The sequence below is a fragment of the Phoca vitulina genome, unplaced genomic scaffold, assembly GCF_004348235.1.
Source record: "Phoca vitulina isolate PV1807 unplaced genomic scaffold, GSC_HSeal_1.0 scaffold14, whole genome shotgun sequence".
Taxonomy (NCBI): domain Eukaryota; kingdom Metazoa; phylum Chordata; class Mammalia; order Carnivora; family Phocidae; genus Phoca; species Phoca vitulina.
In genome coordinates, this window is record NW_022589717.1 from 46,040,526 (window position 1) to 46,060,174 (window position 19,649).

Genomic DNA, 19,649 nt, shown 5'->3' on the forward strand with positions numbered 1-19,649 from the left:
AACTATGTGTAAATCACTTGAGGAACCTGACACATGGCAAGCTTTAAAAAAAAGTATTCTGTTATTATCATCATTACCATGTTTTTATGATACCTCTGAAGCCTCTGCTATCTACCACTTTGAGAAGAAAATAAAGAAAAATGTGTTTCACACAATATTTCTCGCCACTATGTAAATAAGAGCAGGCATTTACATACACAGATACATAGATACAGATACAGATATATATATATATATATATATATATATATATATATATATATATATATCTAAATGTAAAAAAGGTATCTGTATAGAGAAATTGCTTTTGCCACCAGAGATAACAATTTTCAATTATTCTATATCTTGCCACAGTTATTATTTAACTGAAAATAATGAAGTAATTAAAAGTAAGGTATTCATTTGTGAAAGAAGGAAAAAAAAATAACTCATCTAATGGAAGAGTGATATTCCTAGATAATTAGGTACTATTTTACCTCAAGACATTTGCACTTGCTGTTCCCTTTGCTTGATATGCTTTTCCCTACATGTTTTCCTGGTTATCTCTTCTCCTTTGAGTCTACCTAGTTGTCATCTTCTCAATGAAGCCTTGACCATCCATTCTATTTCTGAATGTAGTGCTCCTAGTGCTCATCCTCCAATTCCTTGCACATGTTTTTTTTTTCCTTTACTGTGCTAGTAACTTTCTATTATACTATGTAGTTTACTATTTATCATTTAAATTATTTTCTCTCTCCCCACGCTAGACTGCAAGATCCATGATAACAGAGAACTTTGTTTTGTTTACTGCTGTATTCACATTGCCTAACAAATGGGCTTACACATAGTAAAAGCTTAAGAATTGTATGAAAAATGAATAAAATAATATTTTAGTTGAGATAGACATCTTTAGTTATTTAAATAAAAAGATCATTTATTAATCTCCCACAGTATATGTAGGGATCTTGATTGATCTCTAGAGACCTTTAGGAGTAGAGTATGACATATAAATAGACCTTTACACTTACACAGAGTGTTTTGAAATTAATGTATAGTTATATGAGGAAAACTGAGGCTGAAGATGTAGTTGATAAATAAAAATAATTATAATAATAAATCATTGCCATATAAAGGTACATCTTTTTGTTAGCAAATGTTTGGAATTTTTGTTTTTGAGGAAATAGTAAAATCTAGAATCTGTTCCAGATAATATTCACACAAGGACTCATCGGTCTCTAGTCTGATTTGATACCCTCTGACACAGTGAGGAAGGTAGGTGAAGGTGAACATAATCTCATCTATCCTGCACTTTGCATGTGGGCAAAGCAAAGGGAAAAAGTAAAAAGCTCTTGTCCCTTTTACATCTATAAAATTCCCTTTTCTGGAGACATCTTTGGATGTGTTATTGTTATTCATGGAAACTGTCAGTTTTCTTAAGTCCACCCTGTAACATGATAGATGAGTGACAGAGAGTGGGCCATTATCTTGACAAGGTAGAGCTTAGCTAGCAAAAAGTCAAATTAAAAGGAAAAATAAGAGAATAAGAATATTATTATTTTTTAATTGATGTTACTTACATGTACTGTGAATCTGAACTGCACAATTTTATTTTAATCATTAAAACTGTCCTTGCCAGATTATCCAAATGAATATTGGGGAAAAGGCCAATCATTCCACTGCTGATTTAATGGTACTATATGAGGTTTTAATACTATAGACTTAATATTAAGGGGATTTTATTTCAATGTTTTGGCATTAAAAGCAGTCATTATAGCTGTTGAATATATTGTTTTTATTCCTCCCCAAGTAATCTTTTCTATAAAGTATGTTATCAACCTTAATTAAACAGGGACCATAAAAAGTCCTTAAGTCATTTTTAGAAAATGTCTTCAAAGTGGTTTTATAATGTCACTTAATATATGCTTGTAATCTGAAGAAAATACCATAGCTTCTGTAGAATATAACAAAGGAGTACAGAGCAAATGATTCTACACATTCCAAGTTGAAAATATATCATAGTTAAAAGCAGATCTAGACAATGCATCTTGCAAACAGGAGTTCTAACAGGGACTGTTATAGGAAACTACATTAGTAAGTTATAGGGGAAGGAGGATTGGGCAGAAGGCAAAGTTGGAATCTGATGAAGTTGCAACAGAGATTTCAACTCTTCCTGTGAGCAGTTGTGGAACTGATAGTATTCTTCTGGGTTGTCCTTATTGAGGCAAAGGAGCCAAGCCTTTGTATTCTTTCAACATTCAACCACTGGTTGTAGGTTACCACCCAGGAGGGTGGCATTTTGGTTAATGGTGCATAACCTTACAGAAGACAGCCTCCTTTGGCCAAGGGCAATTCCCAGAGAGGGACTTAGCTGTATGCCAACAGCAGCGACACTCCTGACAGCAGGGGAAATGAGAGTCTCAGTCCAAAGAGGGATCTGGGAGGCACAGCAAAGCATCTACTGCAGTCCACCTATTGCTTCAAACAATGAGTTCATCCATCTGCAAACATCTCGCCCATCCTTCTGGTTGGCACCTCTTCTAGGAAAAACTTAGAAGAGGAAAGTTAGTGGGACCCCATGATGCTACTGGTAGTTTTAGGCCATAACTTAGCACTTGTTAGCTTGCTCCTTTACTACCTATTTGGGACTCCCCTCACCCTTGCTAGCACCCTTGCTCATCTAAGTTGTTAGCTTGGAGGAGTTACATAGACCTCATCCTTAAGAGGTCTGGAGCCCTGGTCATAGGTACTTTTCAGGCTGTGACTTGTGCCTTTGTCCATTCTTTGTCATGATTGGACAGAAGAATATTAAGAAATACTTCTGTGTAAGACTGTTGAGTCACAGACCTGTACCTCTGAAACAAATAATACATTATATGTTAAAAAAAAAAAAGAAGATAGTAGGAAGGGTAAAATGAAGGGGGGAAATAGGAGAGGGAGATGAACCATGAGGGACTATGGACTCTGAGAAACAAACTGAGGGTTCTAGAGGGGAGGGAGGGATGGGTTAGCCTGGTGATGGGTATTAAAGAGGGCACATATTGAATGGAGCACTGGGTGTTATATGCAAACAATGAATCATGGAACACTACATCAAAAACTAATGATGTAATGTATGGTGATTAACATAACATAATAAAATTAAAAAAAATAAATGCTTCTGTGGATTATCAGGGTGTGAAAACTATTTTTCCTGCTTCTGATAATCAGGGTCAATTACTTAAAAGATAGTTAACCCTTTCCTTGACTGCTGGTTTCTTAGCTGAATAGTACAATGTTGTTGGATAGCAGCAATAGCTTGAAGTTGAATAGAATTTCATGTATGTTCTGGTGGAAATGTTTCCTTCTGAGAACCAGGACTTCTAAAGCACAGAGACTGGAAATGCAGGGATAAAGAATCACAAATTCCTCAAATGGGTCACTCCTGCTTTACCATTTGTTTTTTAGACTCATGCATTCTAATTATTTTAATTTGTGTCCAACCCTCATGTTGGGTATATCATCTCCAAGATGGTTTCTCTCAAATTTCTCTCTAAAATTTGTTCTATTGCTCTCCTGGGCCGGTAGCTTCTAGATAACTAGATAACAGGCTCTGTGGGTCCCATGGTCATGTGGCCATTGCCACTCTCCTGTCTAAAGTGGATCTCTAGGACCAACAGGATGTTATATAGGATAATGTGTTATTGGCCAACTTCTTAATGTGGCTACTCTGTAAACCCTCTGATAGTGGTGCTGCTTGAGGTGTCAAGAGCCAGAAAGGCAAACCCATACTTGGATCAATTCCAGTCAAAATGAAATGCTGCTCCTTCTAGGGTAGATGGGATCCAATGTAAGTAACTTACTTCTAAGTCCTTGCTGCTGGTAGCTTGGACATTTGACAATGACGGGAGGTAGTTCAGGATTATTGGAAGGAAACTCAAGCATTTACAGTCATGCACAAACTCCATACCTGTCATCATAGCTACTTCCATTAATAAGCACGTTATGCCAGTTCTGGGATAACCCAGGACAGCCTCTGGGTGACATCGGCTGGTCAAGTCTTTGATCTGCTTGTGCCCATTCCATAGTGGATGCTTTCTGATGGGTGTTGATATGCTATATAAGTATATTCACAATTTATTCCCATTCTTATCTGTCCATACATATGTCTCTTCTCTAGAGTACCCTGTCTTCATGTTCTGATATTTCCCTGTCTGGGCCCCTATCAGTCAAGCTATTTTCCACTGATGTTGTGTTTGTCTGTATACATATATATTCTTACTTCGGACTACTCGTCTTCCGACATACATTAGATGACCAGTTGTCCTACATGAAGTTATGCTGATTGAGAGTATTTCTCCTCATTGCTGAATTTTAGAATTGCCCCTGAGTTGTGCATCAGTAGTCCAATTTTAGCTGTCACACCCATACCAAAATAGGTCATTCAAAAACCAACCTTGAACTTTTTCTCATCCATCAGATAGCTGTGGCCATAGGTAATATAATATAAAGGTACTATTGCAACAGTGGTGGAAGACATGGATGTCTTGACCGTTTGTTTGTGGAGTTCCCTTGTGTCTTTGACCCTGGCCTTACGTGTGTCCTATCTCAGATGCAGAGCATACAGGCTATGAAGGATTGCCACTCACGTCACCTAACCCTGTGATCGGATAGACTGGACAAACTCCAGCTGACACTGGGAAGCTCTGGCAGCCTGGTCACTTACTGTCCTGTGTCCAAGCATTGTCTCTGCCAAGACTAACTAGCCACCAGGAATTTTTTTCAAGAGGAATATGATTTTCTGCTTCAGATTGCATGGTCTTGATCTAGAAGTGTAGGGGCTATGTTGTGATTCTTCTATCAGGGATTGTCATGAATATCAGTCATCATTTTTCCCATTAGGGATACTCCTTATACTATAGAATCCACCAGATTATGTGGCTCAAACATTAAGACTGCTTGCACACTGGCCAGACCTGCTGCAGAGCCTGATCCTTCTCTGGTTCCCACTCAAAGCTGTCAGACTTCCTTGTCAATCAGTAATAGTTGGTGGGCGCCTGGGTGGCTCAGTCGTTAAGCGTCTGCCTTTGGCTCAGGTCATGATCCCAGGGTCCTGGGATCGAGCCCTGCATCGAGCTCCCTGCTCTGCAGGAGGCCTGCTTCTCCCTCTCCCACTCCCCCTGCTTGTGTTCCCTCTCTCGCTGTGTCTCTCTCTGTCAAATAAATAAATAAAATCTTAAAAAAAAAATCAGTAATAGTTGGACCAATATTATTAAGTGAGATATACTATCTCTAAAATCTAGTAAGGCCTATGAGACAGTGCTTCATTTTTAGTCTAAAAGATGTGAGATCTAATAATTTGTTCATTACTTTGAGGGTGTGAGATATAATAATTAGTTCTTTACCCTGACATTCCTGGAAAACTGAATCCTATAAAAAACTGAAAAGTATTACTAATATGGTGGGCCCTTGAACTTTCATAAGATTTTTTTTTTCTCCCATCTTCTGAAGCACATTTGTTTTATAATGTCTTCAGCAAGTTAGTCACTTGCTCGCTCATGTTAATTAGCATGAAGTTACTGCTATAGTCAAGTGGACCAGTAGAATGTACTGAGGGAATCTAGATGGCACAGGTTGCTTTGGACTATATTATCACAGAGCACGGGAGACAACACAGCCCTAAAAGAACATAAATGCATACTATTCTGCTCCCTTTGTGAATAGAACTTCTGCTCCATTTTTCCTGATGAGGATGGAACAATGAATTCACCAGATTGATGGTCACATATTATGTACCTGAGGGCATATTTGTCTACTCTAGAAAAGTTCTTTTGATATATTAATGAAAAATAAGATAATTAATTTCCTCTCAAATGATATTAAAATATACTGAAATGTTATCACATAAGTTACATAGGCAGTATGTATGATCTTTATTAAATAGAATATCATCAAATATGGAAAATATTGTCATGTGGAAAAGGGATGGGACTGAAACTGGTGAGCACAAGGTGTAGAACCAGGACCGATATACAAGGAAATGAGTTTTATTTCAATACAAGGAATGATTTTGTAGCTCAGTTGTACAGGATAAGATGAGTAGTTGGGAGGTAGATCATTCCCTGATATTACAAGTCTTCTAACAAGGGTTTGACAACCTCTTTGAACATGTAGTTGTGGTGCAAGTTGCAGAGTAATATTTTGGGTAAGTGACTTTCAAGGATACTCCTAACACTGAGATTATTGAAGTCTAATATATTCTCTACAGGATGATAATGTTCAAATATTCATTCATTTGTATGTTCGTTCATTATAATATTTTGTATTAAGCCCTTACGGTATGTTAGGGATGAGACATTTTCTTGGCTTTCTTTCCTTGAATGACTATGGTAGAAAAGCATCCACTATTTGGGAAATGCATCATATTTTCAAGCACCAATGAGACTTTTCTAATTGTTTTAATGTTCATATGTAGAAATGTTTGCATTCAGGCATACATACAAATTAATATTTTTAAATATATATTTCAATTTCTTGACATGAGATAAAAGGATTGAATTTTATATAAAATAAAACTTTTTAAAGTTTGGATAGCAGTGAAAAACTGGTTAATGAAATTGGTAGTGAAAAGAGCAATAGACAAATCCAGTGTCTGAATACTTGAAAGCATTTCCCAATGAAGTCACAGACAAAAAACTAGTTCTTAAAACCTTCAACATTTATGATGTTGGTACATTTATGAGCCTTGTTCAATAATTATATTGTACAAAGTTTTTCTACTGAAACTACTTATGAAGTTTTCATTAACGAATGGGAAAACATTTATTTGCAAGCTCGCCTCATCATATTACAGAAAAAAATATATTATTTTAAAAAGGATATAACCTAGGATTTTAAATTTAACCAAATCATATCTATTTTATAAAAGGTTAAAATCAATCAAGAAATTTTAGCAAAATACTTACGCTTTTGTTTTAATAGGGTGAGCTCAGATGTTAGAATCAGAGAGACATCTATTCAGTTCCAGATTGTATTATTAGCTGGGTGATTTTTTCTGAATTCCCTTATCTTCCTGTTTTTTTGTTACCTTATATATAAAATGGGGATAATTCTAACGAAAGGTAGAGATGAAACAAAGGTTTTGTAAATACTGAATTAGATTAAAAACGTAATATATGCTTAACAATGTGCCTGACACATTGAGAAAAAAAAAAAGCACTTACCAAACAGGATTATTGATAGCATAACTAATGCTACATTATTAGTAGTAATAATAATTATTACTAATTTTTTTACTAAATTATTTTTTACTAAATTATTTTACTAAATTTTTTTACTAAATTTTATTTACTAAATTATTTTTACTAAAACTTTAATTATTTACTACTTAGTAGTGTATATACTTAGTGTACTAAAAAGTCTTTTGTTTTAACCAAGACACTGTGAAGTATAGCCTAAAGCAGATGTCACCAGCAGATTTGATTTGAGAGGATTCTTTTCCTCTATCTTGAGGGATAAACTTAAATGCAATTCTCACTGTTATTTACTATGAAAGAGAAACATCATGATTAGGAATTAACTAATGAGTGAGGTCCCATTATCTGTGTGCTTATTTTGATTCTATTCTGCCTATATAAATGGAACTTTATTTAGGGAAACTCCTAGCATTTCAGAAAACGTCTGTTTTGGTCATCACAGTAACTCTTGAAATAGGTATAATTTTCCAATTTCACGGTTTTATAAGAAGACACCCAGTATAACTAAATGTCTTTGCAGGTCATGTGGAATGGTGAGTAATGCAGGTGGGGTTTGAACACAGACTTTCCTTCTCCTCTTTGCTCTTTTTATTACCAGCAATATATCTCCTAGAGCTTCTCAAAAGGGGATCTCAAAAGATATATTTACTTGTCTGGAGGTGAAACCACAGATTCCAATCAGTGTAGTTACAAAATAATTTAGGGTACTAGAATTGTTGATGTAATCTGTAAGCACATCAGACATAATTAACATGAGTCATCTTTTACTTTGAAGGGTCTCTGCTTTTTTTTTTTTTTTTCTGAGTTAGATACATGATAGATAGGTAGTTGATAGAATCAGAACTGAAATGTTCAGACAGAATCACATAATGAATAGGGAAAAAGTGAAGAGTAGCTCCTGAATAGAATTTGATAGTGATATACCATGATGATTTTATAAAAGATGTAAAGGTTTAAGATGCACTGCTTTTTAATTTGCATTTGTCCCTAGTTAGTATCTTTCTCCCCCCTCTCTCCATCTCTCTCTATCTCTCCTCACCAATACTTCAATATATCGTCCATGTGCAATAATACCTCTGTCTTTTATTAATAAAATGTTATTTTAAGGGTATAAGAACATATTAATTTTTTTGCTCCATAGTCATGCTGATAGAAATTCTATGTGTGTGTGTGTATCTGGATATCTGGTTAAATTAGATCCTCAAGAACTTCCAGAGGATAAGGGGGCAGAAATGCATGCATGAGACCTGAAATCTTGCAAGACTTGAATTTGTTTGGATGATGAGAAATTGGTCCAAAACAGGTTTCTGGAAAAGTAATTTCTCAATAAAATTTGCTGAGCACATTAATGAGTACCTATCTATCCTGTAATCTATTTTCAACCTTCAAATTGATCAGACAGGGTCAGAAGGCAAGAATGGCTAACCCAGTGAATTTTAGTCTTTTTTTAATGTTACCATTAAAAGTTTGAGAGGCTTATATGCAGTAATTTTAAAATCATTGTGTCTTAGTTTCACAGTAAGGAAGAAAATAATTTAAATTCTCATAAACTGGTGATGTTCAGAATCTTTTCATTTTCTTTTGATAATTGCTTTCAGAGATAAATGCACTTGTATAGCACAAAATTAAATACATTCCTTGCTTTGGTCATTAAATGCTTAACATAATTATGCTAATTAAAACTTTGTTATCAGAGTTTCTATAGAGATCATCCTTTCTTGTATCTAAACTGTTACTTTTGGCTATACTTGATGCTGCTACCTTCCTACTCCCTAATGAGAGAAGGAAATTTTACAATTGCTAAATCCAGTGGTGATTTTTTCAACTTCATCTTTTTTGACTTATCAGTTTATCAGTAGTGATGGATCCGATCACTCCCCCCTCTTTGAGACAGTCTCTTCATTTGACTCTCATAGTTTTCCACAAACCACACTGAGTACTACCTCTCAAGGTCTTTTGCTGGTTTCTCTTCATCTCCCTAAGCTTTTATTGTTGGAACACCTTTGATTGTTCCATTATCTACCTGCACTCAGTCTCTTGATAATCTCATAACATTTATGGCTTTAAGTACTCAAAGGACTCCTAGAGTTATATCCTCAACTTAGATTCCACATCCCTCTACCTCTGTTAATTCCAGAGTCTTATATCCAAACACTCACTCAACATTTCTACCATTAGCTATGCCATCTCAGTAAGTCCAGTCAAACACCTGATCTTCTCCGTCAAGCCTGTTTCTCCCAATGTCTTCTTATTTTAGTAAAAGACAAATCCAGGCTTGCAAGAGCATGGACCAAAAACTTGGAGTATCTTGGGCTCTCTCTTTCTCTCACACACCCCATATTCGTTCCAGCTACTATTCAGTGCAGTTTTATAGTGAGATTTTTTCAAGTCTATTTTTCTTCATCTCCACTGCTATCACCCTAAGAGAGACAACATCTCCTTTGGATTAACGCCAACTTCTTTCCTATCTATCCTGTAATCTATTTTCAACACAGCAGCCAGGATGATCTTATTAAAAAGTAACTCAGATTGTATTAATCTCTACTCACATCCTTTTAGTGGCTTCCCATCTCACTCAGACTAAAAGTCAGATTTCTCCTATAGGTTTAAATCTCTGTCTACACTAGATTGTAATATCTGACCTGGCTCCCCACCTCATTCCTCACCCCACTCCCCCATCTCCTCCTTCACAGCCCTTTGTTCCAGGAGCACTTTCTTTGCTGTTCTCTCACATCCCGGATAAACCCACCAAAGAGTCTTCTGCTTCCTGCTTCCCCTACTTGGAATTCCATCTTCTTGGAATCCAAGTTCACTTCCTTGCTTCCTTCAGATATTTGTTTCAACTCAGTGAGGACTTTCGCTAATGCTTTATTTGAAATTATACCACTTCCCCTCCTGGCATGCTCTATTCTTCTTCCCTAACTTATTTTTCTCCACATCTTAATTTTTAACCATGACTTGTTCTAATTCGTAATCTACACTTAACTTGTTTCTGTAGTTAAATGTCTGAAGGCTGTCCGTGGTGTTCAAACTATCAAACATTCTTTAGCACTTACTACACTTACTTGTGTCTCCAGTGTCTGGGTTGTTATTAAAGTATTAGTAAATGTCTGTTAATTGATATGAGTATATCTCAAATTATAATAAGAAGTTTATATTTTTAAAATTTATTTCATGCCCATAAATATTGTCAGAAAAAATTTAATATTCAATACATAATGTGTGTCTGACATCTTTATTTTCTCTTTCTCAAAAAAAAAAAAAGTGGAACATGCCATATGCCATTCAGTGGCTTCTTAAGCATGTTTTACTGGCTTCACTTACATTAATTGTATCTTTTAAAAAAAAAATTTACATTTTTGATATTTTGTATTGCATTCAAATTTAAAATTAATTTTATTACCACTTGATTTCATCATTCAAACAATATTTAGACTTTTCACTGAAATAAATGGATGTACTTTATTTGTTCACCACAAATATTTTACAGGCATAGTATGGGTTAAATTTCTTTGTAAAAGGCTGTATATGATAAAATAAAGGTCAAGGCTAAGCTAGAAATCTAATATGTGATCTATTTATAATTATAATCATGCAAACTAAAAATATATTTATATATTATGTAAAATATCAAGGAATAGTTTATTGGGTAATATTATGTTCAGCATAACCTTCGTTTTTACACTCCTAATAAAAAAAATAGAAAGGAAAAAAAAGAAAAAGAACAAAGAAGCTTCAAGGTTATGAAACTGGACTATCATCTCCCCCAAATTCAACTCTTTTGCTTAGCTCCTTTAAACTTCTCACAAAGGTAAAAATGAAATAAAAGATATATATATCTATCTATATAGATAGATAGATATATATAGAGAGAATTAACATTTTTGTCAGAAAATTTTTAGGAAATACAATGCAGTGATTAAGATTGTGGAATCGGGAGCAAAATGCCTGGGTTTAAATTCCTGCCCTAGCACTTACTACACTTACTTGACCAAGATGCTTACCATTTCCTTGCCATAGTTTTCTAAGCTCTTAAATGGAGATAGTAATAGAACCTACATAATAAGATTATTTATAAAATTAAATGACTTATGCCTAAGAAATGCTTATATAAATTCCTGGCATGTAGTAAGTGCTAAAGAATGTTTGATAGCTAAATACATAGGGAAAGAAAAATATATTCAATATATTTATATTTATATATTTATATTCAAATCAAGGTATATTCTACTGGTAAAAGAAAAAAAAAAAACATATTGAGAGGTAAATTTGACTATTAAGAGTTTAAACACCAGAAAGTGAAGTTCTTGTCTAGTTAGAAAATATTTAGGCCAAGAAAAAACAACCTTCTTTTTCTTTTAGCATTTGTCACTTTTTAATTTGCACCACATTTAACTGCAAACACCTTTAATTCCCTTGTGGTGCTGAAAATTCTGCAAGAATCTTCATCTTTGTATCCTCTGCCCAACAGCACTTGCATATATAAAGAAATTGACTCAGGGCTCTTTTGGTGAAGAATTTCAACAATGATAGAGATTGAGTATTATCATATTTTGATATTTAAGTTGGCTCTTATTTCCTTCTATTGTGTAGTGGAAAACATTGAAATTCCAGAGAAAAAAATGAAGAAGATTCCTATAACATATGTCTTGATTTAATTCCACAAAAATGAATTGTGTAATTTAAATATACTTTCATTAAAATTGCTATTTAATACATTCCCGATTTTCACTGTAGACTCATTTTTCTTTAAAAACTGAGATAACTTAGATAAAGGTACACTAATAACAAAATATCCTAGTAGTTTATTCAGAGTGGAAACTTTCAAGATTTTTCATATTCCAGACATCATCATTGGATAAAAGAAGATTGGAATATGCCTCCACTTTTTTAAAAGATTTTATTTATTTATTTGAGAGAGAAAGAATGAGAGAGAAAGCATGAGAGGGGGGAAGGTCAGAGGGAGAAATAGACTCCCCGCTGAGCAGGGAGCCTGATGCAGGACTCCATCCCGGGACTCCAGGATCAAGACCTGAGCCGAAGGCAGACGCTTAACAGACTGAACCACACAGGCGCCCCTATACCTCCATTTCTAGACACATTATCTTTATGCTCTAGTGTCTCTTCCTTCTGATAAAACCTTGGAAAAAACTCATGTCAGTGAAAATAAACCCCACCATATTAAGATCCAAGGTGAACGTTCTCTTTCCAACTAAGTTCCAATCATGTCACAGTCTTTTAAATAAGATAATAAACTTATTTTCCCAGGTTTGTTGAGAATTGACATGCATCACTGTTTAAGGTGTACAGCATGATGGTTTGACTTATACATATATTATGAAAGGATTACAATAGGTTTAGTTAATATTCATCTTCTCACATAGATACAGTAAAAGAAAATAAAAAAAATTCTCCTTGTGATGAGAACCCTTAGGATCTAGTCTTTTAACAACTCTCCTATATATCACACAGCAATGTTAACTTTAGTCATCATGGTATACATGACATCCCTAGTATTTATAACTGGAAAGTGAAGTAATAAGCTTATTTTTTTATAAATATTGATTTATTTATTTGAGAGAGAGAGAGATTGAATCATGGGGGGGGGTGCAGAGAGAGAGAGACAGAGGGGAAAGGAGAGAAGCAGACTCTAAGCTGAGCATGGAGCCCACTGCAGGGCAATCTCATGACCCTGATATGACCTGAGCCAAAATCAAGAGTCAGACTCTTAACCGACTGAGCCACTCAGGTGCCCTGTAATAAACCCATTTTTAAACTAAAAGTTAATTCACTGTCTGTAGAAATTGAAAAATTTGCATCAATCCAACCTATGAAAACTTTTCCCCATTACACCTCATCATCCACTGTCTAATCTGGTTAGGCCTTCCTTAGGAATTCCTACCTATGTGCCTTTGAATATCTATGGTGGGTTAAAGATGGCCATAATACTCTTCATCAAATCTCTCACTGAGATGTCAGTTTGAACGCCATACTTTCACCACCACCCCCTCCAGAGAATCCGGGCTTGTCCTGTGACTACTGCAAAAGTGAGGTGGTGCCAATTCTGGGCCTTTAAGAGGACTCAGCAGTTTTTGTTTTCTCCCTCTTGGAACACAGATTCTTGGGATGTTCCCTTTTGGATCTTGGCTACCAGGTTGTGAGAAGCTCAGGCTATGTGGAGGGGCCATGTAGAGAATTGAGAGGCTCCAACTGACTGCCCCAGATGATCTTCCAGCTGACAGTACCAACTGTTACCCATGTAAGGGAATCATCCTGGCCCAGCAAGATCTAAGCCCCAAGACCCAGCCTTTATCACTCCAAGCAGAACTGCCTAGCTGAGACCATTCAAATGCAAAGAATCAGGAGAGATAGTGAGATAGTTGTTTTAAGTCATCAAATTTTGGAGTAGAGCTATAACTAAAGCAATATCCTGCTTCTTTCTTTCTTTTATTCCAGTTGCGTTTATATGACTTTTTCAACTAGACTGTAAATTATTCATGGTCACAGATACGGCTCTATTTGCCTCCCATGTGTCCCTGTAGCTATTAACACATTGCTAGACACATGGGACTCTGATTACCTGAGGTTCCCAGTTGAATCATAAATAACAAAATGGAGAAGCAAACAGAGGTAAAAAGGGGCCTTTGGATATAAAACAAATTTTTAAAGACAGGATTTTTATTAAACCAATATTAATAACTAATGTAAAAGAATGTGTCTTTCCATTTAATCTGTATTATCTGAACAAAGGAATTAACTGTCATTTTATGTGTTTTTGTTTGTTTGTAAACTGAACTTAACATAATTAAGTTTAGTTAGAAGCATTGTCATCTATTGGAAATTTATATATGGAATTGTAAAAGAAGACCAGATTGAGTGGAAATTATGATCTGATTCAAATAAATAAAGAGATAAATAAGTAAATGGAGGAAAAAAGCAAAAGTGATTGTTTGGAGCTACACAGTAAAAAGGGTGAACATAATAATTTTCTCCCTCTAGTTTCTACCATATATTCTGCATGTACTTGATTTGGGAAGTAATGGTTATTATACCCAGTCACTGAAACTAACAATGTTCTGGGAATGGGTACTGTTTGCAAGACCATTTAGTAGTGTAACAATTATGAAGCATAATTCATGTCAGAATCCTGGATTCAGCAAACAGAATGACAATATGACAATATGTCTATTTGGGATCCAGGGCTTTTTTTTTGGGGGGGGGGAGGGTATGAAGAAACCATTATTTAAAACGTGAAGAATTTTTAATTTTTTTAATTCCAAGTTTACTTTTGAGTACTTTTATTTCTTAATTGTTAATAACATCTATAAGGCAGAAAATGTCCAATATACTTAAATAATTCCCCAAAACCTTTCCTTGAGGACCAAGCCTCCCAGCAAAATCTCTCCATGCTGTTTCTTCTCAGAATTCATATTTCTATGTTTCAGAACTGCACTTGCTGAGAGAGAAAAAGATCAGAAAATAATGCAGAATACAAAAGGCAGTGTGTGTGTGTGTGTGTGTGTGTAAGGGTGGTGAGGAATTAAGTCTCTTGCTCTCTGGATTCTTGCATTTGTGAAAATTTGAAGGGTAATTGGTCTTTACATAAAGGACATATTTAAAAACATTTATGAAACGTGTTTATATACTTTTTTGAAATGCAAGTGATTCACAAAGACAAATATTGCAGCACAAAGCTTTATTCATGCAGTCATACAGCCAATATATATTGTTCAAATACATTTTAAAATCATAATGTGAGGAGTTGAAGGCATAATAACTCTTTAACACTCACATCTGTGTCTTTCTCAAGTGAGCCACGGATAAAGAGTAGAAGTGGGTGGCAGAGGGAGGGGGAGGAGAATACGGAGCCAGCGAGCGAGAGATGAAGAAGAGAGGAAGGAAAGAAGGGAGAGGGAAAATACCAAAATACCGTTCTGGGGCCCACAGTCTCATCTATCCCAAGTATGTGGGCATCACATCTAGCCTGTAACAAAGAGATGGCCATGGCGCTTCTTTTTGGTTCTAGACAGGGCTGATACAAGGGGCACTGCATGCATGTCTGTCGCCTCATTTAAGTCCCCATTCCTTCAGGAGTTATGAGCTCTGGATCCCAAGAGTACCCAATGCACGTTGCTAGGCACGCAGGTCTCTTGGAGAGGCTGCCCAGGTTCGTGCGTGTGCGCTCAGGGGCGTTGGTGCATCTATATGTCAGGGAGAGGGAGGAGTCCCTTCTGCCAGAGATAAGTCTCGATCCCCACATTTTCCGGGTATCATGGGAGGAGTGTGCGAGGTCGGAGGGACAGGTAGCCCTTGCCGTGAAAGAGTGCGGAGTGCGGACGAGCAGGGCGGGGGAGGAGCGCGGCGGCACTGCCAAATCTTAACGGGGCCCCGGGTGTTTGCAGACCCAAGTATAGCGCCCTGGGTCTCCGCGGGAGTCGCCCCAGAAGCTGCTGCCTGAGAACCCCGAGCCTCAGCCCTGCCTCGCTTCGGGATCCTCTTCCTCCTCCCCCACCACGTACCTGGCCTGAGCGGCGGGACCCGTGCCCGGGAAGCCCCTCTCGGCGGGACGGGCCCATCCTCGGTCCTCCTCCGTCTCCCGCGGCCGCCGCCGCGTCCGGGCTCGCTACGCTCCCGCCGGCACCATGGAGGAATCGGGGTAAACCCGCGAGCGCCGGCGACTTTTTCTCCGGAGTCTCTGGCCTGGCGCCTTTTGGGTGAGATGAGTGGGGGAGCGGGTATCTATGCCGGTCTGAGGTTGCCCCGAGAAGCCCTGGCCGAGAAAGAGAGGCTCGGCGGAGGCTGGCAGCTGCAAATCCACGTCCTGCAGCGTCTTCGCCCTCCCCTTCTTCCTCGCATCGGGGTTTGTTTATATAGGGTCTGGAAGCTGGGAGGAATTGCCCACCCCCTCCAGGCGGCCCGCCCTCCCCTCCCGGGCTCGGGCTCCCGCACGTGGTCGGCACCAGCAGCCTCTCGGCGGAAGGCAGACGACAGCGAACGAGGAGCGGGCGGCCGGGAGCTAGCGCGGCGCAGCTCCGCGTACTGCTCGCCCTCCCCGGCGCCCTCGCCCCTTGCCCAGCCCGGCGCAGACTCGGCTTCACCTCCCTCCATCCCCTTCGCGGCAGGCGAGGTTGAACACACCGCCCTTCAGGTGCTCGTGATGTTTCTCTGGGTTCGCTCAATTGCCGGAAAAGAATGGTAACATGAACAGCGGAGCGTGAGAGCGTCACGGGGAAAGGGGAAGAGATTGATGGGCAGAGCGCTTACTTCGCGGAAGATCACGTTCCGAGGGCTGCGCGAGGCGAAACGGCGCGGAGCCTCCACTTCCTGGCTGGACTCCGCTGACATCTGTAGCCTCCCTTCCAGCAGGTTCCCCGCTCGCGAGCCGCTGCCTGCGGAGGAGAGTTTAGACAGCGCGTGAGCATCCAGGAGTTTGTGGACCTCCATCCAAACAGGAGTTGTGCTCCGGTGCCCGTGTCCCTGGATCCGTGTGGAGCCCGCCAGCACGCTGGCTTCAGAGGGAGTTGAACTTGAGTTCAGGTGGGTTATCCCAGGGGGAGCACAGGAGGAGACAGACGTTCAGGGAAGACGAGGAAGGTGATGTTCCAATGTCAAAAGCGGACGCTTTTCTTCCTGACACTTGCTGGGGCTGAGCCGCTTCCTCCCACGTCGTTCCCCCTACTGACCCGCTCCTCCCCAACCCAACCCTCCCCCACTAAGGGGGGAAAACACCACCACTGCTGTGTTCTTACGTATCTAGAATGCTATAGACTTTCATAACTTATGATTATGTGTCAAATGACCATATTTACTCCATTGCTTTGTATTAAGAGAGGCTTAATGATTTCCTCAGTCAAGTCATTTACTTCTAAGCCAATAGATAATGCCTTCGTCATAGTTTTCTGGGGGGAAAGTAACTGTGCGTTTGTTCTGCAGATGCCCAACTCCCTCTGAATCCTGCAGATTGGTGCTGAGCACGCAACAAAAGTTTTTAGCTTCTCCTCAGTTTCTGGTGCTTCGCAGGGGAGAGGAAAGGACTTTGGCATTAAACACAAGAAGCAGTCAGGGAGCCATCTCCTTTAACTTTTCTTCTCTGTTATCATTTGCAATGAAGAGGAAACAGAAGAGATTTCTGCAGATGACTTTGTTATTCATGGTGGCTTTAATTTTCCTGCCCAATGTTGGTCTCTGGTCTCTGTACAAGGATAAGCACTTGGTGAAATCTACAGAACCCGGGGAGCAGCAGGTAAGTGCCATCCGGAGAAAGCTCACAGGATTGGTAAGACATGCAACTCGCGGGGACACAAGGAAGCAAGTGTGGCAGCCTTGGGTTTTCTCCCAAGTATTTGCAGGGCACATATTACAAGACTCGAGACTTTGGGGTTTAAGAAAGTCCTTGTTTTAAGATCTCAACTAATGACATGGGTGAAATGTAAAATAAACTAGAAAAGAAGGATAAGAGAGGTCAAGAGGAAGAGAAGACAATCTCTCTCAGTTGGTCTTTAGGTTGATTTTAACTTGAGGTGTATGAAAGGTAACTGCTAATTTGTGGGATATGGAAGTGGGTTTGGTACAAGTTTAGTCACGGGGATTTGTTTTTGCTTTTCATCCGGTTTGGGTATCTACATAAAAGTGAACTGGGCCAATTAAATCATTAAACTTGTGAAGTAGTTCTCAAAAAGCAAGCCACAGCTTTCTATATTTTTGGTTGTAATTTTTGCTTAGCAACAGCTTTTTACTCTGTGGAAACTTAAAGTCTCTGTTTTTTCTCTCCTGTTGCTAAGGTGGTGTGGTGGGGCATACAGGCAGTTATCGAGGATGTCTGTTCAGTTTCACAGTCTGGTGATAATAGTTCGTTGCTAAAGGCTTTCCTTCATATTTGAAACACTGCGTAGTGTGGTATGTTTTGTTTTCACGTATATGCAATCTGTTAGTATGTGCAACACTCATGACCTAACATAGATCAAAATGACGCTTTCTTAGTGAGTAATAATGCAAAAAATCCTTCACGAAGTGTTCCTGAGAAGTAATATTGTTGAATTTCTTGTTTATTAGTAAGTAAGACAGCTTCTGTAATTAAACTTTTAACAATAGAATGCAGCCTTCTTTGTGGTATTGATGTAACACTTTTTTTTTTTTTTAACTAGTCCTGTGCATCACCTCAGAATATTAATATTCTTAATTTCAAGGGTCATCACCCATGTACACTGTGTACCTTCCACACATATTATGTGTTTAAATAAAAGTCCATTTGTGGACAACAGGAATATATATCAAAGGTAATTAAATATTTGTTCTTATACTTAACAAAGTTTAATCTCTTTATACAGTGAGTGGTATACATGTGAAATACATGGAGGTAATCTGCTTTTTCATTTTGAGAAGTGATGGTTACCAGTCTGTAAACTTTAAAGATAACTAGCTGCTTATGGATTTTTGGTGGATTGGAATTTTGAGGAAAAATGTTGACATGTTTTTATTTAGTTGTTGATCTCTACCATCCTTTCTAATAGGGATATAACTTTGATTTGAAGTATATTGTTTTGTCATTCCAGTGAAAAAAAGGAAGATGGGCACTTTGAATGTGAAACTTTTTTTTCCTATTTAGATCACTCATTTCTCCATCCTTGTTAAGAAACAAAATTTTGTTAACATTAGTAGTTAATACTAATGTTATTATGTAAAATTTCTATTTCAAAATAGTTAACAAAAGCAAAATGACTTTTCCTTGAGTTTTGTTAATTCAAATAACCATAACCGTCTGAAGTATTTGTTGTATAGCTACGTAAAACACTAATTAATCTTATTAATGAGATCTTTACAACTTTCACACTGGGTCTTACTGATTTTGACTCTTAATGAGAAATTTGTTTGTATAATGGTATTAAAAAAATGAAATATGGCAAATCAACTTTCTGACTTACTGTAATCTGCAAAAGAGTTTCCTTGTTCTGGTTCTTTTGTAGTACCAGTGATACTTAATATTAGGTAATAAATTAACCATTATGAAAGGCATGCGGTGGCAAGATAAGGAGGTGTTTCTCAAAGTTTCATACACTGTTGAGTAAATAACTGATGGAGATCTTGTGACATTCCAGTTTAATAATCCTATGTAACAGTTTTGAAACCAAGAGTAAAGTCGGGCACTAATATGCCATAAAATGAATGTCGATCACATACTTTAGTAGTTTTTAACCTAAATAATAGTTTTAAAACTAATTCTTACAGAAACAAAATAAAGTTAAAAAGGTAGAAATTGTCACTTACCGAAAGATAGAATTCATTGTAAAACAGGAAAAGATAAGCTTTTTTGGGTTTTATTCCACTGTTAAATATAATTGGAAAGATAATTAGGATAGTTGACATTATACAAGTATTGGATAAGTAAGAGTTAAGTTATATATGTATTATAAATATATATATATATATATACACTTGACC

The 19,649-nt window shown here is 37.6% G+C and overlaps 2 protein-coding genes across 4 annotated transcripts in view; one reads left to right on the forward strand and one right to left on the reverse strand.

The window, feature by feature from the left end:
* Positions 1-1,574: 1,574 nt before the first annotated feature.
* LOC116637349 (translation initiation factor IF-2-like) lies at positions 1,575-17,104 on the reverse strand. Its single transcript, XM_032412711.1, has 3 exons — positions 17,029-17,104; positions 15,731-16,470; positions 1,575-2,526 (listed from the first exon to the last, which is right to left on the reverse strand). The coding sequence occupies exons 1-3, from the start codon at positions 17,102-17,104 to the stop codon at positions 2,470-2,472; spliced, it is 873 nt and encodes a 290-aa protein (XP_032268602.1). The 3' UTR covers positions 1,575-2,469.
* GALNTL6 (polypeptide N-acetylgalactosaminyltransferase like 6) overlaps positions 16,130-19,649 on the forward strand; it is a 1,076,341-nt gene continuing 1,072,821 nt past the window's right edge. The window contains exons 1-2 of one of the 3 annotated variants that reach the window (XM_032413199.1): positions 16,130-16,748; positions 17,145-17,454. In XM_032413199.1, the coding sequence (XP_032269090.1) occupies positions 17,317-17,454 (138 nt within the window). In that variant the 5' untranslated portion in view covers positions 16,130-16,748; positions 17,145-17,316. Of the gene's footprint in view, positions 17,455-19,649 lie in introns of all 3 variants that reach the window. The other 2 variants (XM_032413198.1, XM_032413205.1) reach the window with 2 other exon arrangements.